The sequence below is a fragment of the Talpa europaea genome, assembly GCF_964194135.1.
Source record: "Talpa europaea genome assembly, chromosome: 1".
In the NCBI taxonomy this organism is placed as follows: domain Eukaryota; kingdom Metazoa; phylum Chordata; class Mammalia; order Eulipotyphla; family Talpidae; genus Talpa; species Talpa europaea.
In genome coordinates, this window is record NC_140073.1 from 12646586 (window position 1) to 12671617 (window position 25032).

Here is a 25032-nt window from a genome sequence, read left to right on the forward strand (position 1 = left end):
GGACGGTGGTAACAAAATCATCCCAGATTATTAACATGCACTGAGGAGGCCTTAGGCCTCAAAACTAAGAGGAGTTGATAACTTACACAAAATTAAATATTGCTAAAAGGCCCTACAGACAGACGTTGTGGTCTTTGGGACAGTGCAAAATGCAATAGGGACTAACCTCCTTACCCTCTTCCTTCCCGAAAAGTTAGAAAGTCAAGAGGTGAAGAGGCTAACAAGGCTGATTTACAAGGACAGCGAGGAGGAACTAAGTCTGTCTGGGCCAATTCTGGACGTCTGAGCCGGGGCGACAGGACCCAGACAACCACCTCAGGAAATGAGTAAATGAAAGGGGGAGGTCGTGGAATTATTTAGCCCTGGAACAACGCTGCCTAGACAGTCGCGGGGATGGGGGTGGTGGGGTGGTGGAGAAAAATCTCGGGAAAGGAATTCTGACAGTGAGAACCTAGTTAAGATACAGCACTCCAGGACCCCCGACGTCCCTTGTTTGATGTCAATAAAGACTAAAGACGGAGAGGATTATGCACGAGCAAGCCCTGCGCATTCTGAGACATCAATAAAGCCTGGACTTGGGGCCGGTAGGGGGGCCGGGGTCACGTCCAGGCGACTTGGGTCAGCGCGGGTGCTCCCCTGGCGTAGAGCTGGAGCGAGGGGGACCCGAGGGTTGCCCATGGATGGATGGATAGGCAGACAGACAGACAGACAGACTTTAAGTTAGGGACTTGCGAGCGGCAGTATGGGGTCAGGGAGGGGGCTCTCTGCCGGGCCAGGAATGTGGGGGCGGCCCGACGGAGAGCGGGTCAGGAGCCCGCGGCGCGGGCGGGTGGGGTCCGGGGACCGGGGGGCGGGGGCCGAGGGCGGGAAGGGGCCGGGCCGGCGCTGGGGGCGGGCCCAGGCGCGGTGGCGGTGGCCGGGGCTGCGGCGCGGGGGGCGGGGCGGCCGGCCCGGGACACCCCCTCCCGGTCCCCTGGCGGGGCGGCTCGACTCGGGCTGCACTGGCGGCGGCAGCGGCCGGAGGGCGACTTGCGGGGCGCGCTCGCCGCGGCGGACCCGGACGCCTCCCCCGGGGGACCCTCCGCGCACCCGCTCCGCCGCGCCGTCCCCGGGAGCCGGCGGGACCCCGGGCCGGCAGGGCGCGCGGGCGCGGGCACCATGAGGCGGCCGTGGGGCGCGCTGCTGCTCGGCGCCCTGCTCTGCGCACACGGTAAGCGGCGCCCGAGCCGAGCGGCCGGCGGGGAAAGTTTGCCTCCGGGTCCGGCGGCTGCAGGACTCGCCTCCCCGGAGCCTGAGCGCGCAGGCTGAGGCCTGAGACCCTCGCCCTCCCTGCGAGCAGCAGCCTTGGGATTGCGCGCCGGGGAGGGGCACGGGAGCGCCCCCGGATAGTGAAGTCCGAGAGGGGGCAGCAGTGGAGGGGCCCCCCGCCCCCCGCCCCCCGCACACACCCGCCCCCGGGCTCGGGGCTGCACCCGGCGAGGGGACGGTCGGAGGCGCTGCTGCGCTTCCCTCGCAGCGCTTTGAAGAGTTGGGGGCGGCTTCCCTTTCGGGTGAAGACGGGGTCTCTGCGTCCTTGGTGCGAGTGAATGTGCGCCAAGAAAGGCACGCGGGGGAGGATGGTGGCAGAAATATCAATTGTAAATAGCCCTCCTGCCAGCGAACTCGGGGTCTTGGGAGGCTTGAGGAGAGGCGGCCCCGGGGGGGAGTCCTGTACTTGGGGAGCAGCTCCTCGGGCTCGAAACCTCGCCCCCACCGAGGGTCTTCGGACATTGCTTGCTCGCAGCATCTCCCCTTAGTGGTGTTCTGGGTTCCCTCTCCTGGCCGCGACCAATCAGCTTCCTGCCCTGGATCCTTGGGGGGCGGGGGGGGGCACGGAAAAGGGGAGAAATAGTTGAAAAGGGGGGCAGAAGAGGGATACAGGGAAGAAACTGCTGGAAGGTTCAGCAGATCCGCCCGAGGGGTAGGGGCCTGGGGAGCGGGTACTGCCGCATCTCGGAGAGGCACGTCCCGGCCTGCGCGGGGGTCCTCGGGGGAGCTGGACGCTCGGCAGCAGGACTGCAGCTTCATCTGCTCCTGATTAATATCTTGTTTGGTGCCCGTGCGCAACTGTTGTATGTGATTAGAGCTCCAGCGGAATCTGTTTCTTCGCAGTCCCCCAGGACCGTGGGTGCACCCCGTGATTTAGCAGCTGTCTCTAGTTTTCGCCCAAAGATCAAAGAAGTTTGATCTTTGAACCCCAACCCTATTCACCCACCGCTGTTCAATGCGCGGGAAGCGTGTGTGTGTGTGTGTGTGTGTGTGTGTGTGTGTGTGTGTGTAGGGGGAGTTGCAAACCTTTCCATTCTCGCAGCCCAGTGAGGAGATGGGCTCGGAATGGAGGGATCTGTGTATCCTGGCCTTGCAGGCTTCTTTCTTTATCTTTGGAGAGCTCGTGTGGAAAGCGTCAGTGCACATTTCAGAACTTGCCTGGCAGGGCGTGGAGATACCTGGGCACTTGTTTTAAGGATTGGTTTGCCTCCCAGTGCAAAACAGAGTTCTCATGGCTGTCCTTTAAACTACCCAGCGTCTTAAATGACTTTTTCCAAGCCCTCTCCAGCACCGATCGCGCGCTTATTCGCCTTCCTCCACTCTTCTGCCAGCAGGAGCCTGGCCGACCCGCTCTCCTCGGCTCCCCTGCGCGGTGTGCTCTCCCCCGCCCGGCGCTCCAAGGAGGTTATTTGTAGCCTCTTTGGCGTGTCGGGACAGCGGCCCTACCGGGGTAGGAATGTGCGTGCCCTTCCCACCACATGGGCCCCTTAAAGGGACAGCTATGCTTTTTGGGGGGTTTCCCCCTTCCGGCTGTGAGAGAAGAGGATGGAACTTTCCTCTCGGCCCCCTGGAGGAAGTTTTGAAAAAGATCAAGGGAAATGGCACGACACTGAAAAATAAAAAGGGCTAAAACGGATACCAACAAAGCCAGAGAGGAGATTGTCGCCTTCTGCCCTAGGGAAAGGGGCGGTGGAAGGTTGGGGCAGAGAGTGGCCCTGAGGATTTTACTGCTTCAGAGCTGTCAAAGCTGCGTCCACCACATCTGCAATGAGAATGGAGGAGGAATTTGTGTATATTTAATGCCTCAGAAAAGGATGGGAGGGTTCTTGGTAACTCTTCTGGGGTTGGTTGGTTGGTTGGTTGGTTGGTTTAAGAACAAAAGTTCAATAGAAATGTGTGAGCAGGTATTGAGGCTGCGTGCACAGAGTAATGACAGTCTTTATAGCACGAAGATCTAAATTTCACCTTGCCTGATACTGATCCCTCCTTGGTGGGCTGGAAGGGATAGATTCATGGCTCACCAGTGAGACGGAGCAGTTGCTCATCCCAGACTCCACCAGGAGGATCCCAACTGTGTGATCCAGGGACTCTGGAAGAAACAGTGTATCATAGCAGATCACAGCTAGAAGTGATCTGACCTCACTAGAAGTGAATTCACGACACTAAAGTGTAAGGTGCTTATTTGGATGCTGCTAGTCCTTAGGGCTTCCCCTGGAGCCTCTGGGTTTGGCCTGAGCTACACAGAACATCATCCAACCTTAAAGATTTTGCAAGGAAGCTTGATTGCTGGCCCTAGCCTTGGCTAGCTTCCTCTTGAGGGTTGAGGTGAGGCCTCTGATAATCACCCGCTAAAAAATGGAAACCATACTGGTCTTGAAGTGTCTTCTGGTAAGTGAAAAGTTATTTCTGAGAATGAGTGCAAAAGAGTGGCTCTGAGAAGGGTCTCCTTCCTATCTGGCTGTTGTCATAGTGCTTGGTTGACCTTGTCCCTGAATTTATTGGACGTGTGAAAGATGCTTGGCTTGACACTGATTTTGGACTTCCTCTTCTGTCCCCTGATGAGTATCAGATAGCATCTCTGCGACTGGCACGTGGTATTAAGAATGACAGGTGCAAGGCAACCAAGTCTGACCATGTCTGATAGAGTCGGTGGGGCATGTCCATTGCTGAACCAGCAGAGAACACAGGAGGTCACAGAGGGACAGGGTGTCTTATAGGCCTTCGCTTACTCTTTCTACTGATTGTGTATCTTGATCCCCAGGAAGGATAATGGGAAGGACGGCTTTGTTGCACCTCCTTTGAAGAGAAGATCCGTGCTAGAAGATTCCTGAATAGAAACAGAATTTCAGTTTTGAGAAGTAGTCTTGACTTCTTCTTCTTCTTTTTTTTTTTTTTTTATTACTGGGCACATCTCATTACATGGGCACATCTCATAATCATGAGGCCCCTGGTGCACTGGGTCTGTTAGCCAGTTCCAGGCACAGTTTCTCTACATTCCTTGACGCAGCTTAGCCAAGAGTTTTGTCACAGTTGCCTGGCATGGGGCATCTGGGCCCCAGACTGTGTCTCATTGCCATCTCATCTCCAGCATCAGCAGCCCTTCTTAGCTTGTCAGCCTGGTGGGATTCAGTGTCCCAGGGAAGGCTCCGTGCTGACTAGTTGGTTGGCAAAGCCCAAGTTTGGTCCTATAAATAGCTCAGATGAATGCCTGTGCTTGCTGCTCTCCCAGTTTAGAGCTGGCAGGGTCAGGTTCTTTCTCCCCAGTACACTCAAGTCATACCCTAAACTGAGCTCTGCACCCATTCATTTATTCATTCATTCAGCGAGCAACACATTTGTCTAGCAGTAATCTAATCACTGCAGGCAGAGCTCAGTGACTCAGGAGCACAGGCAGACCTGAGTTTGAACTTGGCTTCCATACTTTCTGACTGTGCAAAACACTTAATCTTTCTTAACTTCAGAGTGCTTCTCTGTAAATGGAGGGAGGAGAGGGGGAGTAGTAATAAATGATCACTTGAGACTATTGTAAAGATTAGATGATAGTATGTGCAAACCATCAGAACAGAAAGTAGCAACGGCTGAGCTCCTCTAGGCCTGGATATATGTCAGGCAACTTGCATAGTGGATTAGAAATGGTTCTTGCCTTGGGACTATGGGAGCCAGGTAAACAATAAATTACATTATAGTGCTGTATGCCAAAATGTAGGCTCAGCCCTTCATTTATTTCAGCTGTTTTTTGCTTTTCTCTTTTGAGGATCTTGCCTCTTCTCTTCACCACTGAAAGCCTAATAAAAGCCTAAGCACATCCATACTTCCAGAAAAGAGGTCCGTTAAGCCATTATGTGAATCTTGGGAGCCCCCTTGGCTTCAGCTCTCCTTGGATTGGTCCTGGAGGTGGGACTTTCCTCAGAGAGCTCCCCTGCTAAAAGCCCTGTGGTCAGGCACCTCATGCTAAGGGTACTGTGACCCCTGGTGAGAAGTGCCCACTGAGGTCTCTTGTAGCTGGAACAGTTTAGAATTCCAAGCTGTCCTTCCCACTGGCCTGAAAAGGGAGTCAGGCCCCAGAGCTCATAAGGTAGTAATTGTCCCAATTGGGGGGCTGGGCTGTGGCCATACTGCCTGCCTTCATGATTACCATCTTCTATCAGGAATCCTGTCAGTGTGCAGGGATAATTGATTTAGGTCTCAAGCCCCACATCGCCTCTCAGACCCCAGCTCCTCCACCCCAAAGTTTGACCAGTGTTGTCTTTTTGTTTCTTCATTTTAATCTGGTGCCAGTGATGGGATATTTTGGGGGCACTGCAGAGAGTTGACCTTAACCAAGAGCAGCCATTAAAAAGAGCTGATTCTCTAGCTTTCCTTGTGGCCGATTGACTCCATTTTCTCTTCTGCACTTTTGATTTAGCAAGAAGTAAGCATCTTCGGTGCCCTTGGCACCTCTTATGCCCTTCCCAGCAAACTTCATTCTTTCCCTGCACTTAGCCATTATCATTGGTCTCCCAGCTGAGCAAATTGGCTGTGAGCTCTCCCTCTGCCCTACTCCCCTGCTCATTCAGGTTTGAGTGGGAAGAAGGGCTGCCTGAGTCCCAGCTGGGGAAAGCCTTTCTGGGACCTGCTGCAAGCCCCGACTTGGCTCCAGGAGCTCCCCCCTCACCTCTGTACATTGCTGAGGATCTGAACTGCAGCAAAGCCGGAAACAAAAGACTGGGCGCAAACCTCCCATCTGGCTGCGAGGCAGCGACACAAAGGTGCTGCTGCATAATTTATCACCGGAGGTTTTCAGGGGCCTGGAAGCTCCTGACACCAGCCAGTGCTTTTTGGGGAAGAGAGACCCTCCCCCTCTCTGGGTGTAGGGCCAGCCAGGTACAGCAGAGGATGTTGGGAGAGACACCTGATTAGGACGTTGAAATAAAGACGCTTTGAGGTTGTAAGTGCCTGCAGTGAACTCTCCAAGCTCTGCTGCTTCACTTCCTGCCAGGCCTGAGGGTTCGGGGAGTGTGTGTGTGTGTGTGTGTGTGTGTGTGTGTGTGTGTGTGTTCCTTTCTGATGGCCCCAGCCTTGGGAGCTCTACTGTCACCAACTTTTCGGCATGGATAAGGAAAAGAGACAGTTTCTCTGCAAGGTTGATTACAGCCTCTGAAAACCAGATGAAAATGGCAGATTATAATATCCCTACATCTGGCACATAAGAAAGGGGAGCACCCTTCTCTTTCCACCCCCCAGCTCCCTGTTTAAAACAAGATTCAACTATAGATTCAGAGGTAGTAGAACTCTAAAATGCTTTTCCTCAAATAAGAACCTGTGCTTTAGGGAATAATCTCCTCTGGTGATCACATTTTGCAAACGGGGACATGTGATCTAAAAAAATATGAATGCACTTCTGAAGCAGTTGACATTTTTTAATCTTTTGCTGTGTCCCTGGCTCTGATAAGTGTTTTGTGTGTTATCACATTTGTTCCACTCAGTGACCCTACCAAGTAAGTACTGTTAGGCATCTGTCTTACAGCTGAAAAACTAAGGCTCAGAGCAGTCTGTTGTTACATGGCTTGTGAGTAGCTGAAGCAGGATTTGAACTCAGAGTCTAAAGTGTTAACACTCCAACCCACGCCCCTCTTAGAGCAGAATATTTTATATCCAAGCTATCCCCAGAGATCTAGGTTGGAAAGAGTTCTATGTTATCTTAAGTGACTTCTTTTCTTTGTGTTCAGTTATCAACTTCTCAGGGAATCCTATAAGGCATAAAGAATTACTTCTGGGGCCTCACTGGTTGTGCAAGGGGTTGAGCGCAGCACTGTGAGGCTATCCATGGGTTAGATCCCAGGCGGGCCATGGAGCTGACCCACATGGCACAGCAGACCTCTCCTGTCTCACTTCCTGCTCCCCTCAGCAGTGTGTTTCGGTCAGTCTGCCTGTTCTGTTCCTTGCTATGTCTCTGGTGGGTCCTCTCGCCCCCTCCCCCGCACCTCTGGCCTGTACCCCAGTTCTTGTATCCATAAATAAATAAAGCTTGGGGAAAAAAAAAAGAATTACTTCTGATGGAGGGAGACTTAGAAAAGCTCCCAGTGGAGGAGAAGCCTCACTAACTTAGTCCTGTATTTTGAGATGAAGGGAGAGACGGAAAAGGTATTTTGAGCAACTTCTCATAGAACACAGCTACCACATTCAATCCACATTCTGGTGGGTTTGTGAAATCTATTGACTGGGCAGGGGAAGTGGACTTTTGAGGACCTAGGAAGAGAGAGCAAGCCTAGGCTTGGCTAGCATGGCTCCATGACCTGGTGGAGAGAGAGGTCATTCATGTCACCAACTTAATCCACTTGGTGCAACCTGGCCCACAGTAGGGCTTCTAGAATCTCAAGCTCTAACATAGTAGGTCTTAGTCCTAAGCAGACTGGGTAAGACAGTTCTGTGTGAGTCAAATTCTATAATAGTAGTAGAGCTATCACTTACTGATGGCCTACTTATTATGCTAAGTGCTTTTTTACGAATTAACTAATTTCTCATAATATCCCTAAGAGGTGAGGGACTCTGATCCCAATTTTCCTGATGAGAAACTAAGGTATGAAGAGATTAAATCACATTCCCAGGGTCAGCCAGCCAGCAATTAACTTAGTTTTGCTCCTTTGTTCTTTTTTTTTTTTTTTTTTTTGCTCCTTTGTTCTTAAAGTTTCTCTTCTTTCTGCCTCATCATTTGGGAGGACAACTGGTAGGAATTTCTTTTCTGTGTGTAAAAATAGCAAGAGAGGGCTGAACTTCCTGTGGCCAGTATCATTGTCCCCTTTGAGGGTGTCCCCTTTGAAAGGGCCTTCTAGAAGAAGACCAGGTAGATCTTCAATCAGGTAAGGCTGGCTCTAGGGTTAGGGACAGACATGAGTAGTCTTGGCAGGTCAGTATTATGGCGAGCGAAAGAACTCCCATAGAAGCAGGGAAAGACCTTAACCTGGATAGAACTAAGAAGCTGCCTTAAAAATGAAGATTCCTCTTTTCTTGACTACAGGTCAGGTAGGAAGTTACTGCTTTTCCTTTCTGATATTTTGAGCCTTTTTGTTTTGTTTTGTTTTGTTGTTGTTGTTGTTGTTGTTGTTGTTTTGACCTAAATTCTTTCAAGACTCTGGAGGGAAGCATCAGTCACTCATTGATTCATTTTATAAACTTATATTGATCCTCGGCTATCTACCAAGCATTGAACTGCGGACCATGAATACAAAGCTTTCTACCACACAATTCCAACTGCCAAGAAGCTCATGGTCTTGTAAATAAACAGCAATCCCACCGTTGGTTCAATGCTACCCTACAAAGGGGCACAAAGGGCCTCTGGGGCACCAAGCAGAGGCTTTTGATTCAGCAGGGCTGCCTGGAGCCAGGTGGGCAGCATCAGGAAGGAGTTCACTTCCTGGCTTCCTTCTCCTCCAGCCATTCACCCTTTTGGGTATTGGTTCTGAGGTTTCCTCTGCAAGTTCTGTCCTCTCAAACAGTGGCCGTCTCTAGGCACCCAGTTCTCTCCAGCTTCCATGCATTTGCTTGGATGAGCTTGGATCCATTCACACATGGCTCCTTGCTGCCCCCTCCTCAGTGATGTCCATTTTGCTTGCTACACGGGCACCTCTTTCAGTGAGAGGCCCCTACTTAGTAGGCCTCCCGAGGAGCTCAAGTCAGTGGATCGGTCCCCTGATTGTCCTGGATGTAGTTTAAGGCTGTTTCCTCTAGCTTTTCCTCATTCAATAGGGCCTATATCCTCACCATTGCCATCAGTAGGCAGGAGGAAAGAGTTACATGTTCAACGAAAAATATCCTTCAGTTATAGGAGTGAGGCTCCTCCCTCTCCTGTTATAATCTCCTCCACCCTGGGCTAGCCATCCTAGCCCAGCACTCAAGGGGGACTGCTTGTTTATCTTTGGTTCTACTTGAAAAAATTGTATGTGGCCATGTGTAGTCACTGTTCACTTTGACGTCCAGGTGACAGGTGTGGCTTCCCTCCAGCTGCGCATTTTATGGGTTGCTGGAGAGCTGGAACCTGGGCAAGCTTCATTGTCACCTGGGAAACTTACTGCAAGTCCTGGGTTCTAAGATGACATTGAGGGAGGAATGCTGATCTGAAGGCCAGAATGGGGCTGCCATCTTGATTCTCCCACTTACCCTATGACCTTGGTGACCCTCCCTTTGCAAGTGACACGCCCATAACTAGTCAGAGTTATTGTGATAATTAAGTAAGAACGTATGCAAAGGTAGTTTGTCAGGTGTAAAGAGAAGCTGAAACATGGAATGATTTATTATTAGAAGCCCTATTCTTTTGGGGGCAACACAACACGGAGGCACTGGTTAAAGGGCTGGGACTCCAGTCTGTCCCTACTTCCCACCTGACCTGAATGCAAGGTAATAGGTCATTAGCCTTAGTAGTAACCAGGGAGGTCCATAAACTCACTGTGTATTGCTAACTGAGAAGACATAGAGGAGAGGAACCAGTTTTGTAAATTCCCTTTTTTTGACCTCAGGGTTTTGGAATTTTTTATAATAGCTATATCATGTATGGGAGGCGGTATAATGGAGTAATTAAGAGCAGAGACACAGGGCTGGGCGTGAAGGCTGGCCTCACCCCTTAGCACCAGTGTAACCTACTGACAGACTACACCTCTCTGTGTGTAGGTGATAATAACAGTGCCGCCTCCCAGAGTTGTGGGGAGCATTCAGTGACTCTGAAAAGGGATTAGAATGATGCTTGGTGATCACTGCAAAGTACTCACAAAAGGTTGGTTGTGTTAATATCAGGAAGCTTTTGCTGTGGCCCAGCCCTGTGATAAGCAGTTTATGTGCAATGTTTAAGTTAATCTTTACAAACCCTCTGCAGTCAGACTTTATGACCCCCATATATTTTTTAAGATCTCTTTTTATTTATGTATACAAGAACTGGGGCCAGAGTAGAACTGGTGTAGGCCAGAGTTGCAGGAGGGTGAGAGGATTCACCAGAGACAGAGTAGGGAACAGAACAGGCAGATCCACTGAAATACACTGCTGAGGGGAGCAGCGGGTGAGACAGGAGGGGTCTGCTGCACCATGTGGGTCAGCTCCCCGGCCAGGGATCAAACTCATGCTGCAGTGGCTGGTGATAGCTTGATAGCGCTGACTTTAAACCTGTGCCACCAGGGAGGTCCCTTTGATCCCCATTTTATGGAGGAGGAAACTGAGGCTCAGAGACATTTAACTAACTTGCTCAGTTTTGTCGAGTTAGTTAGGAGAACCGGGGTTCAAACTCCAGGCTCTCTCACTCCAGAATCTCTGTTCTCTGCTTCCATGTCAACTGCTTCACCAGATGGAAGCGTCCTTTCTTTCCTTCAAAAGGAAACAGTGAGAAATTGGTAAATGGCTGAGATTTTGGTTAGCCGCTCACAAAGGCCCTATGAGCACATGTGCTTCCAAAGCTGGTGACTTGATGACCAGCGGTAGCGAACATTTTGGGGAAAGATCTTTTCTTTGTTAAATTGCCTACGTTGGCGGGCAGAGGGCCGCTAGAGGCAGAGGGGGCTTGCCAAGTGACTGGCAAATTGCTTTCAAGGCCAGAAGCATGGCCGAGTGTTCTAGCTTCACTTCTTAAAATGACAACTACGTTTTGCCACCCACCGTCATTCGTCTCCTTTCTTCGCTCGCCATTCTTTTAGTTTAAAAGGGTTAAAAGCTGCCCTTTATGATCACAGCCAGGACTTGAGTGAAAAGGCAGAATTCCACCTCGGAGGCTCCCCGGAGGGGCAGCTGGCTTTTGGGGGGGGATAGAATGTGTGTGTATTTGTGGAATGAATGCCCAAGCTGGGAGCTTGCCTGACCTTGAGAGGCTGCTGTGCCTCTGACCTGCAGGAAGTCCTGACTTTCCAGCAGCCTGCCACTAGCTGGATGCCCACCCGATGGAATGCTTTGTTCCTGAAATCTGCTGGAGGAAATCAGGACTTCTGCTATCATTCAGCCCAAGGTGGGCGGAGAGGTGAAAACAAACCCTGAAGTCTCCTCTTTACCTTCAGTATGGCTTTCCACTTGCGGCAGCCCCCAACTACTGCTGTTCTTGCTCTCCCAGTCCTAGTATCAAGTCCTTGAAACCAAAAGCTTTTGGAAAAAACATATTCCCCACGTCCTTATACCACCCCCACCCCATCCTCCCATCCTGCATTTATTGGTGTGCTGAGGTACACGGGTAGCTTCTTCCACATTTATCTGCTTGTCTAGTCCTTGTGGCCTTTTTACAAAGGAGGAAACTGAGGCTTAGAGACTTAAGTGACTCCTCATGGTGACCCAGCTGGCCAGTGGAACCCACATCTGTTTGCTCCAGGCTCAGCACTGCGCCCTCCTGCCCCTTCCTCCATGTTCCCCTTTTTCCTCTCTGCCCTTGTCACCCGTTTTGCTCCAAACTCCTCACAGGGAGTTCACTGCTCCTTGCAAGGTTTCTCAACTGCTATTGATATTTGGGGTTGGATAATTCTATGTGATGGGACCTGATCTGTACGCTGTAGGATGTTTAGCAGCATCCCTGGCTTCTAGCCACTAGGTGCCAGCAGTACTGCCAGTCGTGAAAACCAAACTGTCTCCATGCATATCCAATTCCACCCACCACCCTCAACCCCAGGCAGCAAAATCATCTCTGGTGGAGAACCATTGTCACCATTACTCCCCATGAAGGGGATCTGCGTGTTGGGGAGCCTCATAGCTTGAGTCCTCTGAGACACTTCCTCCTAACTGTTAAATCTAGCCGGAGTTCCCGCAAGTGGTGCCCATAGCTGTGATGGGCTGATCTCACTATAAAAGTTCTTCAGGGTCTCATAAAAAAGCCCTTGCCTCACTGTGCTCTCAGCCCAAGAAGCAAGCGGATGGGGCTGGGGCTTCTGGGGGAGAGTCCGCTGCCCTGCACTTGCAGAGAGACCTGGAGAGCCAGGAACACTGGCCTTGGAATAAGACCTTCCTGTGAGGTACAGAGTCACTGCTCCTGCCCAACAGTCATTGGCTTTCCAGGAAATCCTGCATCTTTTCTAGGGCAGTGGATTTCCTCAGCATGTGGAGATGGGCAAGACCTCAGCTGAGAACCTGGTGAAAGCTGGAGTCCTTCACTCCAGAAATTACATTTTGTCTATAGTTTCAGGGATTTACAGATACCAAAGACTGGCCTTCATCCTAACTACCTTCCACCCATCCATCCACCCACCCACCCATGCATCCATCTGCAGGTTAGGGACCCCTGCCAATACTCACTTATCCCATGAGTTGAAGTGGAGGGGAAGAGGGTCTGGGACTCTCCTCTTGCTTTTGGAGGGGCTAGCTGTATACCCCTGCTTTCCAGGGCCTGAGACTCAGCAGGGCCAGGTAATTGTAATGTGAGGTGAGAAGGAACATCAAGGAGAGGATCCAAGAGACAGTGACTGGGCCTGTAAATAGAAAAGGACGAGGGGTGGCAATTTGGGAGCTGACTCTTTCCTTTCTCAGCCCCGCCAAGGGCAGGGCCCAGCTGAGAGGAGGAAAGAGAGAAGAAAGCAAGGGGGAGAGATGAGCAATGAACGGTGGCCCCTTCTTTCCCAGCTGCAGCGGCCCAGCAGGCTAGATGAATGCTGGGAGGGGGGAGAGTGACCCTGGCAGAACCCTTTGTTCCAGCTGAGGCTGGAGCAGGGGCACCGAGCCATTCACACGCCATCCCAGGGCATCCTGCTGGGCATACTGGGGAGGGGGCACAGCAGCCGGTCATGGGACTTGGCCAGGCAGATAGCTTGATGCTCAATAGGGAAGCCCAGCTGTGTGCTGCTGAGGCGGGGGAAGGGCTACCCTTCCAACTTCCCTCCAGGCTGGGCTGTCCCACTGTTGGAAAGGCCCTGATGGACCCAGTTGCAGAGTGAAGCCTGCAGAGAGGACTGCGGTGTTGGGCCTGGAGTAAGGCCTCCTCCTTGGGCCCCCTGGTCACCCTTCTCAAAAGGGAGATTCAGACCAGCCAGGCTGCTTCCCAGCCCCTCTGCAGACTCCTTATTCCTGAAGAGGATCCGGCATTTTACCTCCACTGGTATTTCTTGCCCTCCCTGGTCAACATCGTTCAAGGGCCTGGTCATGGACAGAGGCAAAAACATCCACGTCTCAACCTAACTTTGGAGGAAAGGACATGGAGGCCTCTGTGCCTCACCCCATCTGCCCCGTGTGTCTCTCCCCCAAGAGCACGAACCCTCAGGTGGCGTCATTTTTCTCTGGGTCTGTGGGGACACAATGCAAAAAACCCAGTCAGAGGGCAGGTACTTGGACTCTGTGAACCAAGAGGCAAAGAGTCTCCTCTTGACCACTGATGCCCAGGCCATGATTACATTGTCCACATGTCCCTGCCGTGCCACCGTGGCTCCCCGGTGACGGGGTCTCTATACTAGACCCCTCTACTCTGCCCCCTGAAACGGGCTTTGTTGGATGGGAACTGAACCCACTCTCGCTGATTCCTCTTCCCTCCCCCCCAGGCCTGGCCAGCAGCCCTGACTGTGCCTGTGGTCGGAGCCACTTCACGTGTGCGGTGAGTGCCCTCGGCGAGTGCACCTGCATCCCCGCCCAGTGGCAGTGCGATGGGGACAACGACTGCGGGGACCACAGCGACGAGGACGGATGTAGTAAGAGCCTTCCCACGGGGTGGAGTCGGGGGGCATGGAGTGGGGTAGAACAGGGACCTGGGGGGCGGGCAGCAAGGACTGTCTGACGGCGTGTCCTGTGCAACAGCTGTCAGAGTGCTGGGACTCTCGCGAGGGTGAGGGAGAGTGACAGGTAGAGGTAGGTGGCTTCTTCGTGATACAGACAACTTCAGTCCTGTGTCTGATCACGCGTCTATATCCAATAAAACAAACTTGGGCAGCACTATCAAAGATGTCCTGGAAACTACAGGTGGTCTCTTTAAATACGTCTCTTTGTATTTTGGGGAAAACATGTTTGTGTGTTTGTGTTGCTTATTTGTGCATCTCTGAATATGCATACTGTGCATGGATACAGATTTTGGGGGGGCATCATTTGTTTATTCTACATGATCACATCTTTTCTAATACATAAACTTTGTAAGAAAGTTTATATTCTCTTTAAAACTCCCTCTGCCCGCCAGTGTGGTGATATATGATACACCGTGGGCTGGGGTGTCTTGTCTGAGATGTATGGAGATCTCTGCTGAGCCAGTTGTCTGGGTTTAGGGGTGCAGCCTCCAACCCGCAGCACCTGTGTGTGAGGGTGGTGGCTAATTAGCCTAATAAGAATGAAGCTACAACCTGGACCTTATTAACCATAACCAGTTCAGCTAATTGTGATGATGGTGAATGTTCACTTTCATGTAGCACTTTCGTAGGCATTATCTCAGAAGACGTCTGTGCGCCCAGTATAATTATCCCCATTGTACAAAGGGCCGATAGCTCAGAGAAGGTAACTGCTGTGCTCGGTGTGATAAGTAATGAGTTCTAGAACTGGAAAAGGAGCCCGGCTTTGTCAATCATTTCACAAGAGGAAAAGAGCCTGGGGGCAGGTGGAGACATTTCTTTTGCTCGTGTTTTTCTTGCTGCTTGTCAGTGGTTTTGAGTTCCTTGGCTTGTCCTGCCCTGGGACCCTCTCATTCGCCATCCCCTGAGAAGACTCACTTTCTTACTGCTCCTCTCGCCATTCGCTTAGCTTCTCCATTCACTCAGGAGTCTAACAGGCAGGACAGTGGGGCAGACGGGAGCCTTGCCACAGGGGACGTGGGGGGTGGCTCTCTGGCCCAGCAGAGCCTGCCTCGGGAGTAGGCCAGACTGATGCCTTCTCCCTTCTTCTCCCGGGACTCAGTGCTGCCTACCTGCTCCCCACTGGACTTTCACTGTGACAATGGCAAGTGCATCCGCCGCTCCTGGGTGTGCGACGGGGACAACGACTGTGAGGACGACTCGGATGAGCAGGACTGTCGTGAGTGCTGCGGGGCCAGGGTGGGGGAGCAAGGCCACATCAGCCCTTAGGTCTCGCCTCTTGGTTTTGTCCTCTCCCCTCCTCTGTTGGAAGGATAAGGCCCTGAGAGGCAGCCACCTCCGTCGGGTCCCTCGGCTGCTGGGCTGCCAGGCACTGCCCCCCACCGCCTGCAACGGCCTGACTGCCCTATGCCCACAGCCCCCCGGGAATGTGAGGAGGACGAGTTCCCCTGCCAGAATGGCTACTGCATCCGGAGCCTGTGGCATTGTGATGGTGACAATGACTGCGGTGACAACAGCGACGAGCAGTGTGGTGAGTGGTGCAGGCAGCATGGCTGGTGACTGACCTGGCCGTGGGAGGGGAGAGTGGCAGTGGCTCCAGTGCTGCTTGATCCTTGAACTGCCCGGGGGTCTGGAGCAGCTGGAGGGCAGGTGGCAGGAGCAGAGCAATTCACCTTGGCCCCACCCAGCCAAACTAGAGCCTGAGGCCCAGTGTCTCCAAGGCATAGGCTGTTCCAAGAGTCCAATATCTTGTAGGGCCTGGGACAGACCCCAGGGGCAGTGAGGGTGGGAGTCAGGGAGGATGGCAGGTAGGTTGCCTCAGGATTGCGGTCTCACTGCACCCCCAGACATGCGCAAGTGCTCGGACAAGGAATTCCGCTGCAGTGACGGGAGCTGCATTGCTGAGCACTGGTACTGCGATGGTGACACCGACTGCAAAGACGGCTCCGACGAGGAAAGCTGTCGTGAGTGGCCCCAGACGGGCTGATGGGCCAGGCTGGGTCAGCGGGTTCCCCGCCAAGGGCTAATGGCCGGGCTAAGCAGCACATGGACAGGGGCATGGACAGGGGCCACGGGCAGTGGGCATGAACGGTGAACATAGAGAGGAGGGTGGGTTCTTAAGGCCTGTTTACTCAGCTCTGCAGCTGAGCTAGGGGAGTAGGTGCTCAAGGGAGAACGGAGGTCTCCCTAGCCCCACCTGAATATGAGGTCTCCACGTGTTGTCCCAAATGAAAACTGCTTATGTCTCACTTAAGGAGTGCACTTTGCCTGAGCATCTTGCCTCTTTGAGGCACCAAGGGCCCTTTCCCCTTGCAAGGACTGACTGTATGCCCCTCCCCACCCTCACCTTCCTTCCAGCTTCGGCAGTGCCAGCGCCCCCCTGCAACCTGGAGGAGTTCCAGTGTGCCTACGGCCGCTGCATCCTGGACATCTACCACTGTGACGGAGACGATGACTGTGGAGACTGGTCGGACGAGTCTGACTGCTGTGAGTGCCTGGCCAACTGGGTGGAGGAGGAGGGCCAGGCTGGGAGGAGCTCCTGGGAGAGCAAGGCACAGGTGCCAGCTGGGGCAAGAGCTCAAAGGAGACCTTTCTGGATTCCTTGCTCCTTGGGCAGAGGAACCAGGGCGCTAGGGTCAGGGCATTCTGTTCTGCTGCGAGACACTGCATGGGCTGGCTAGAGATGGAATCTCTTGTGTTCCTCCAGCCTCCCACCAGCCCTGCCGCTCTGGGGAGTTCATGTGCGACAGTGGCCTGTGCATCAATGCAGGCTGGCGCTGCGATGGTGACGCAGACTGTGATGACCAATCCGATGAACGCAACTGTAGTGAGTAGGGGGCACGTGAAAGGGCTGGGTAGTAGAGGGCACTTGAAAGGGCTGAGAATTCAGAGGGCTCCACTGATGACAAAGCTTGAAGACTGATTGGACAGGACACGTACAGCAGTGTAGGTTGTGCACTGCACAGATGCACTATGTCCAAGGGTCTGCCAGTCACACATAACAGACTTACTACACCTTCTGTTATTAGATGTAGATGTTCTTCCTGGCAGTGTTCCAGCAGATGACTGTAAAGTGCTTTGAGGAAAGGACACTTTTTTCTGGAGTCACACAAAGATGCCATATAGACTATCACACTGATATTACCAAGCATGGCTTGTGTTCTGGCAGAAAGCGAAGCTCCAGGTGGCAGGTGGAGGAGTATCAGGCTGAAATGGTCCCCCCTCCCCCCATTGTACCTTTGCTCTGCCCAGCCACCTCAATGTGTACGGCGGAGCAGTTCCGCTGTCGGTCTGGCCGCTGCGTCCGCCTGTCCTGGCGCTGTGATGGGGAGGACGACTGTGCAGACAACAGCGATGAAGAGAACTGTGAGAACACAGGTGGAGTCTCTGAGGGGTACTGTGGGCCCCTTAGCCTACAGTCGGGGTGGAAGACAGGGATGGAAAGAAACTTTACTGCTGATGGTCCCTGGTGCCCAGATGATGCTGTAGGCAGATCTCACCCAGGGCTTGGATTTTTCCTGCCATCTTGGCTGCCAATGTCAAAGCCAGGTACATCTGTTGACCTGCCGCTTTCTGGCCAGAAGCACAATATCAGGGCTGTGAGTTTTGATTGTCACTCACATTCTAACATACACAGTCAGCGCCTATTGCTCTGGCCTCGTGAGCAAGACTGGCTTTCTGTGGCTGACAGCCCCTGCCCACTCTCTGAGCCCCACCCGGGACGTGGCACATGCATGCACTCTCTCATTCTGCCCCACAGGCCTCACCGCCCCAGTGTGGTGTCCTGGGGAGAAAACGCCAACAGACACTCAGCCAGCCCTGTCTGAGCTGTTTCCTGCCTAGGACCCCGACCCTCCCACCTTGAGTCTCATCTGTCTTCAGCTTGCCCTAGAAAATGACAGGCTCCCCTCCTTTGGTTGACCCAAGCCCTGCCCTGCCCTGACCTGGCTCTGGTCCCTCCACCCCCACCCACCCTCCTCTAGGAAGCCCGCAGTGTGCCTCAGACCAGTTCTTGTGTTGGAACGGACGCTGCATAGGGCAGAGGAAGCTGTGCAACGGGGTTGATGACTGCGGGGACAACAGCGATGAGAGCCCGCAGCAGCACTGCCGTAAGTGCCCCGGCGGGCGGGCCTGGCCCATGGTTGGCGGCCGAACCCCACCCATACGGGGCAAAAAGAATCTTCCCTGGGGACTCTCGCAGCCTCGGGAGCTGTTCTTCGTGGTCCAGGTAGAATGCCAAATTGGCTGTCTGGGGGAGGATTCTGGGCTCAACTCCCATCTCTGGCTTGGCTGGCACAGGGCCCCGGACGGGTGAGGAGAACTGCAATGTTAACAACGGCGGCTGTGCCCAGAAGTGCCAGATGGTGCGGGGGGCAGTGCAATGTACCTGCCACACGGGCTACCGGCTCACCGAGGACGGGCGCATGTGCCAGGGTGAGCTGGGGCCTGGTCTGGAGCAGGCCAGGATGCTGGGCAGGGGCAGCTGAGAGACCACTGTGTTTCCTTGGGTCAGGCAATTGATAGACGTGATCTCACTCATCATCAGAGTAACCCTAAGAAGTGGGGATGGTCCCTCCCATTTCACAGATGGGGAAACTGAAGCTTAGAGAGGTTAAATAACTGACCGAAGGCCACAGAGCTGGCAAGTAGCAGAACTGGGATTCTGGCCCACGTGGCCTGATCTTGGGGCCCTTGGCCACTGGTTCTAGGGCTGGGAAGAAGATGGGTAAGTGGGCTGGAAAGCAGCTAGGCCTGGGAGTTGGGGAGAGAGGATAGTAGGAGGGAGGCTGCCTGACCCAGTTGGTCCTTGCAGATGTGAACGAATGTGCCGAGGAGGGGTACTGCAGCCAGGGCTGCAGCAACAGTGAAGGAGCCTTCCAGTGCTGGTGTGAAGCAGGCTACGAGCTCCGGCCTGACCGGCGCAGCTGCAAAGCTCTGGGTAAAGCATGTGGCATTTGGTGGGGCGGGCTGCAGACCGGGCATAGAGACAGCCAGGGGTCCCAGTGCTGGGGGATTTGCTGACAGGTCTAGAAGTGAGTATATTAGTAGAATGGAGTTTTGAGCTCCACATTGCTCCATTTTGAACCCTAAGAAAAGTCGTGCTGGGGTGCAGTGAGGTGGGTGGGAGAGTTTATCTCGGAGGCTCCCACTCTTCTAATGCTGACGCCACTAGCTCAGGACGGCCGAGCTGGGCAGCGAGGAGGTGGGGGTGCCTGCGATGGGTACCAGTGCAGCTCGTTTCTCTGCCAGGGCCAGAGCCTGTGCTGCTGTTCGCCAACCGCATCGACATCCGGCAGGTGCTGCCGCACCGCTCCGAGTATACGCTGCTGCTCAACAACCTGGAGAACGCCATCGCCCTCGACTTCCACCACCGGCACGAGCTCGTCTTCTGGTCCGACGTCACCCTGGACAGGATTCTCAGGGCCAACCTCAATGGCAGCAACGTGGAGGAGGTGGTGTCGACGGGGCTGGAGAGCCCAGGTAGGGGGTGGTGCGGGCCGGGCCACACTGTGTGCAGAGCCGCAGTGCAGGGAACCTGCTGGGGTCGCCCGGCCTGGGGCAGTCCATCATCCTTTTCTTCCAGTGGAATCTTGGATAGAGTTCATATTGAAAACTGGTTTGTTTATGTTAATGTTATAGGTTCAGATTTGTAACAATTCCTTTTCACTGAACTTAATCAGTGAGAATAATGAGATCATTTTTTCTGAAGGTAACAATTCAAATTCGAGATGGGTGGGCGGCTGTGACACTTCTCTATTGGCCCTTTAGTGTCCCGCTTAATCCTGAATTTGGTCTTGATTGCTTATTTGTAAAGACTATTCTGATGGACTCAGGTGATATACCTTAGTGTTTATAGACTTAACCCACAGCTCCATTTGCAACCTCAGGCTATTCAATGGGCGAGTGATGTTGGGTAGGATCAGGTATGGGCACATCTGACTTTAATGCTCATGGGGTGTCTGGGTGGCTCTGCAAATTGCTGCTGCAACCCCAAGCCAGTCCAGGAGGGAGCCGGGCTGGGGCCCAGGAGCCAGAATTCAAGCAGTGGGAGGTGATTGGCTGTGAGGACTGCCTGACCTTGATTTCTCTGTGCCTCGGTTTCTTCATCTTCATGGGGGTGATAGTACCCAGCTTCCAAGTGGTTGTGATAATGGCTTGAATTACTACATGTGAAGAGGGTAGAACAATGCCTGGCCCAGGGAACCACTTTGTGTAAGAGCTTGGCACAGAGGGACCTGGGCTGAAATGCCTCCCTCCACCAGGTGGCCTGGCTGTAGACTGGGTTCATGACAAACTCTACTGGACTGACTCGGGGACATCAAGGATCGAGGTGGCCAACCTCGACGGGGCCCACCGGAAGGTGCTGTTGTGGCAGAACCTGGAGAAGCCCCGTGCCATTGCATTACACCCCATGGACGGGTGAGTTGTCTCTCAAGCTTCCAAATCTCTCTTGCAGTCTGTAGGGACAATTCCCAGCCCACCCAGGCCCCCTAAATGGCGGTCATCTTCAGCGTGGTGAGGACAGCATGGACTCTGCCTGTAGGCGCTGCTGAATTCTGGTCCTGGCTCTGCAGTCACCGGCGGGTGTGGTCTTAGGATAGTTCATCTCTCTCTGCCTCTGTTTACTCATTTCTAAATGGGTGGTTAAGAAAAGAAACATACCTACCCGATAGCTGAGTGAAGATTACGTTGCGTGCAATTATTAAATTGAGGTATAATTTACACATAACATTCTATTAGTTTGAGCCACGTGGCATGATGATTTAGTACTTGCATATACAGGCACAGGCCCAGAGGTGGCATTGCCAGTGCTATGCCAGACCCTGGGCATAAAGCCACTACTGCCATAAAGCCAGTCTCATGAAGATATTGGTTTCTTGATGCCACATTTATACTCGATGTTATATTTACACCTTACTGTAGTCTATCAGGTGTATAAGAGCGTTATGTCTAATAAAACAATGTATACACCCTAATTAAGTGTGACAGACACGAGGTGAGCACAGGCTGTTGGAGAGGTGGCACCAAAAGACCTGCTTGACTCAGGGTTGCCACCAGCCCCTCCATTTGTTAAAAAAAAAAATGTAATATCTGCAAAGTGCAAGAAAATGAAGTTTACCTGCACTTCCATATGATCACCCCAGTAAGTTTAGTTAATGTTCTTCAGCATGCAATAGTTACAATTTTTTCTTAGATTAGAACTTTCAAAATCTCTCTTAGCAACTTTCAAATTTTCAAAAAAGCAAAATTAACTATAGTTACCATGTTGTACATTTTATCCTGTGATTTATTTATTTTATAACTGGGAGTTTGTACCTTTTGACCTCCTTCACTGACTTCACTCACCCTAAATGAGGTGTTTTAGTATTTAGTATTTTTATTATTAGCCCAGAATAAAAATTTTTTTAAATTTTCTTAAAGATGTATTTTATTTATCCATGCAAGAACTGGAGTGTAGGCCAGAGGTGTGGGGGGTGAGAGGATTTAGCAGACAGAGTGGGGAACAGCAGGTGAGACCGGAGAGGTGTGCTGTGCCATGTGGGTCAGCTCCCTGTCCGGGGATCAAACTCATGCCACAGTGCCTGGCAACAGCTTGATAGTTCTGATACTTAACCCCTGTGCCACCAGGGAGGCCCCAGAATAAAAATTTAATAGTAATTGTTATTATTAGAAGAAAAATCTTCTGAAGTGGAAGTCCTTAGCATGTGACTTAAAAATCAAGTGCAGTCAATTGGTGGGGGGTGTCCCCTAAGATCCTGCAGTTGTAGGTCAGTTATTTTAGAATAACTGTGAGTGTATGAGTGTGTGTGTGTGTGCGTGTGTGTGTGTATGCATGTCCTGCCCATAGCAGATACGCCAAAATAATTTGTTTGTTAAATGAATAAATGCCCTACGTAGAGACATTTGAATTCAAATATTTAAAAAACACTCAGTGGGCCAACAGGATGTGTCTCCTACCAGCTGGAGTTCCCTGGTTTAATGAATAAAAGCCCCCTGCCTGATTACTCTCCTGCCTGCCTCTCAGTTGCTTTTTCTCTCCCTAGTACCATATACTGGACAGACTGGGGCAACACCCCCCGCATCGAGGCTTCCAGCATGGATGGCTCTGGGCGCCGTATCATTGCTGACACCCATCTCTTCTGGCCCAATGGCCTCACCATTGACTACGCCGGACGCCGCATGTACTGGGTGGATGCTAAGCATCACGTCATCGAAAGGGCCAACCTGGACGGGAGTCACCGCAAGGCTGTCATTAGCCAGGGTGAGGCCCTTCATACACTCTCCTTCATTTCTTATCCTCCATTCCCTGTCCCGGCCCCTGGGAGTCTTGGCAAAAGATGAGGTCTGTGCAGTTGCCAGGCCTAGGCCCAGGGGCTGGGGCAGACCACATCAGGACTGAGATCCTCCTGGACTTTCACCAGGCCTCCCACATCCCTTTGCCATCACGGTGTTTGAAGACAGCCTGTACTGGACAGACTGGCACACCAAAAGCATCAACAGTGCCAACAAATTTACTGGCAAGAACCAAGAGATCATTCGCAACAAACTCCACTTCCCTATGGACATCCACACCTTGCATCCCCAGCGCCAGCCTGCAGGTAAAAAACTGCCCTCCTGGTGAGCCTCTGCTAGTGCCCCAGAGAACTTTCCCTGCACCTGTTACCATGGCCCTTGTTTCTGGTGGGGAAAGTTGAGGTCTGCTATGACATGGGCTTATCCCGCCCCCTGCTGGACATTTAGGATGGTGCAGCATCACCACCCATGAAGGCATTGAGAGTCTCTCTAGGTCTAATTTGTATCAGCATTTATGGGGCATTGCCGGTATACCAGGTAACTCCCGTGCTTGCAGCTGGGAGCTGAAAAATAATAAGACATTGTTCCCCCGTCCAGGGAGCTGACACAGTAGCTAAACCCATGCTCACTAACCTTGGGGCCTCCTTTGCCAACCTTTGCTCTTTCTTGACCCTCTTGCTCTGGGCTCTTTGAGCAGGGAAAAACCGCTGTGGGGACAACAACGGAGGCTGCACCCACCTGTGTCTTCCCAGTGGCCAGAACTACACCTGTGCCTGCCCCACTGGCTTCCGCAAGATCAGCAGCCACGCCTGTGCCCAAAGTAAGTGGGTCTAGGGCACCTGCCTCAGTGGCTGTGCCTTGTAAGGGTGGGTGGTGGAATAAGAGATAGGAGTTTGGGGAGTTGCCTATGATGGGGAAGAGTCAGGCTTCTCAGGAATCCCCAAACAGGGACCACTTATGAGGTTGAAGGCCTCTATATTGAAGCTAAGGGCTGAGGGCTCAGCAGTAGTTGGCTGGAGCTCAGTGAAGCACCCAGTCAAGGATGAACACCTGCAACCAGGCTTGAGCTTATTTCATCAGGTAGGATGCTTTCTCTGTAGGCAGCAAGAGATTTGCACAAAGAGGATTCCCTATTCCTAGAAAATAGGAAAATGGTTTCCTACCTCTTTACCTTCAGCCTCACCCTGTTATAGACTTTCTTCCAGCCCCTGAGACAGAGTCAAGCTTGGGACTTCAGCTGATATTCTGTAAATTCAGGCCCAGCACAAATGTGTCTAAAACATAAACACAAAAAGAGTCGCTCCCCAAGCTGTTACTTTGGCTTCTTTGGCGCTCCTCCAGGGGTATCACCTCAAGAGAGTGGCCCTGTCTAGCTCAGAGTCACAGGTGACTTTTCCTAAGAGGAGTCCAGAGAATGGTCCAGGCCTAGACCTCCAGGCAAGGGGTCTGAAGCAACTCCTCACACTTTAGCAGCTGCTCTGGTTGACCACTGTGTACCCACTGGCCCTTTTATCCCTGGTTAAAATCAAATTTCTCTTGGGACCTGGGTCCTTTCCAAAGAGTGAGGTTAGGGAAACTGTCCAGAGGAATAGGGGCAATATTCATCCCACACACACTGCTCCAGAACCTAGTTTCCTGCAGTCTCTTGTGCCTGGTGCTTCCCATATTGCCTAAGATGCATTTCCCCAGGCGCTTCCCTTCTGGCTTTCCCTGAGCTTAAAAGAAGAGCTGGACAGGTAGGCAGGAAGTACCTTTCTAGGCAGAGAAGCACACTGGGAAATATTCAGACAGACCTGGGCTGGAGAAGAGCCCGCTGGGAAGAAGCTGTGTAGGGGAGGGGCCATAGCTCCTGCTTGGTGTCAGGCCTGAGTTCAAATCCCCATTTTGGTGCTTTGTAGCCAGGGGATCCTGGGTCACTTACTGACTTCTGTTAGTCTCAGCGTTGCTCATCTAGAAAATGAAATAATAACCTGAACCCCAAAGGGTTGCTGTGAGAATCAAAGACACAAAGCAAGAAAAGCACTAAACTTGGTGCCTAGCAAGGAGTAAGTGCTCCTTAAATAGTCTGTATTGGCCAATGTTGTGAAGAAAGGTGCAAGAGGGAGGGATCTAGCAGTGGGAGCGAAGCAGCAGACACAGAAGCAGACAGGAAGTCAGAGAGGTCCTGGGTGGGACTGACAGTGATGCCGCAGGGCCCTGGAAGAGATGAGCAAGTAAGAGGAGAGGAAAGCTGAGCTGCAGCGACAGACACACAGGCTGTAGCGCCAGACCCTGGGTAGAGCCCATTTGGTCCTAAAGTCTGATTCTGCCAGCACGGGCTGCCCATTGCTCCTGGGGCCTGAGGTGATACAGGTAGAAGGTCCCAGGTCCCAGGAAGTGTGATTGAACCAGATGTCACACAGGTGAGCATCTGTGTCTGTCACTGTTCTTGGATTTAGAGCATTAAAAGAAGACCCCTTTCGGCCTTTGATCAGGTCTTGACAAGTTCCTGCTTTTTGCCCGAAGGATGGACATCCGTCGGATCAGCTTCGACACAGAGGACCTGTCCGACGATGTCATCCCACTGGCTGACGTGCGCAGTGCTGTGGCCCTTGACTGGGACTCCCGGGATGACCACGTGTACTGGACGGATGTCAGCACTGACACCATCAGTAGGGCCAAGTGGGATGGAACAGGACAGGAGGTAGGGCCCGTGTGGACCCAGCCCTTGGGGAGGGCAGAGGTGGAGGGTGGGAACCAC

General features: G+C 52.5%; 1 protein-coding gene across 3 annotated transcripts in view; it reads left to right on the top strand.

Annotated features, from left to right (window-relative positions):
* Nucleotides 1–1069: 1069 nt before the first annotated feature.
* LRP4 (LDL receptor related protein 4) overlaps nt 1070–25032 on the top strand; it is a gene marked incomplete at its 3' end in the record, with an annotated part of 43460 nt that continues 19497 nt past the window's right edge. For 2 of the 3 annotated variants that reach the window (XM_084228759.1, XM_084228760.1), the window contains exons 1-17: nt 1070–1210; nt 13767–13913; nt 15100–15216; nt 15415–15528; nt 15845–15961; nt 16356–16484; nt 16705–16824; nt 17250–17375; nt 17981–18106; nt 18297–18431; nt 18811–18936; nt 19248–19478; nt 20261–20417; nt 22043–22260; nt 22421–22597; nt 22990–23112; nt 24767–24975. In XM_084228759.1, the coding sequence (XP_084084885.1) occupies nt 1159–1210; nt 13767–13913; nt 15100–15216; nt 15415–15528; nt 15845–15961; nt 16356–16484; nt 16705–16824; nt 17250–17375; nt 17981–18106; nt 18297–18431; nt 18811–18936; nt 19248–19478; nt 20261–20417; nt 22043–22260; nt 22421–22597; nt 22990–23112; nt 24767–24975 (2424 nt within the window). In that variant the 5' untranslated portion in view covers nt 1070–1158. Of the gene's footprint in view, nt 1211–13766; nt 13914–15099; nt 15217–15414; nt 15529–15844; nt 15962–16355; nt 16485–16704; nt 16825–17249; nt 17376–17980; nt 18107–18296; nt 18432–18810; nt 18937–19247; nt 19479–20260; nt 20418–22042; nt 22261–22420; nt 22598–22986; nt 23113–24766; nt 24976–25032 lie in introns of all 3 variants that reach the window. The other variant, XM_084228758.1, reaches the window with a different exon arrangement.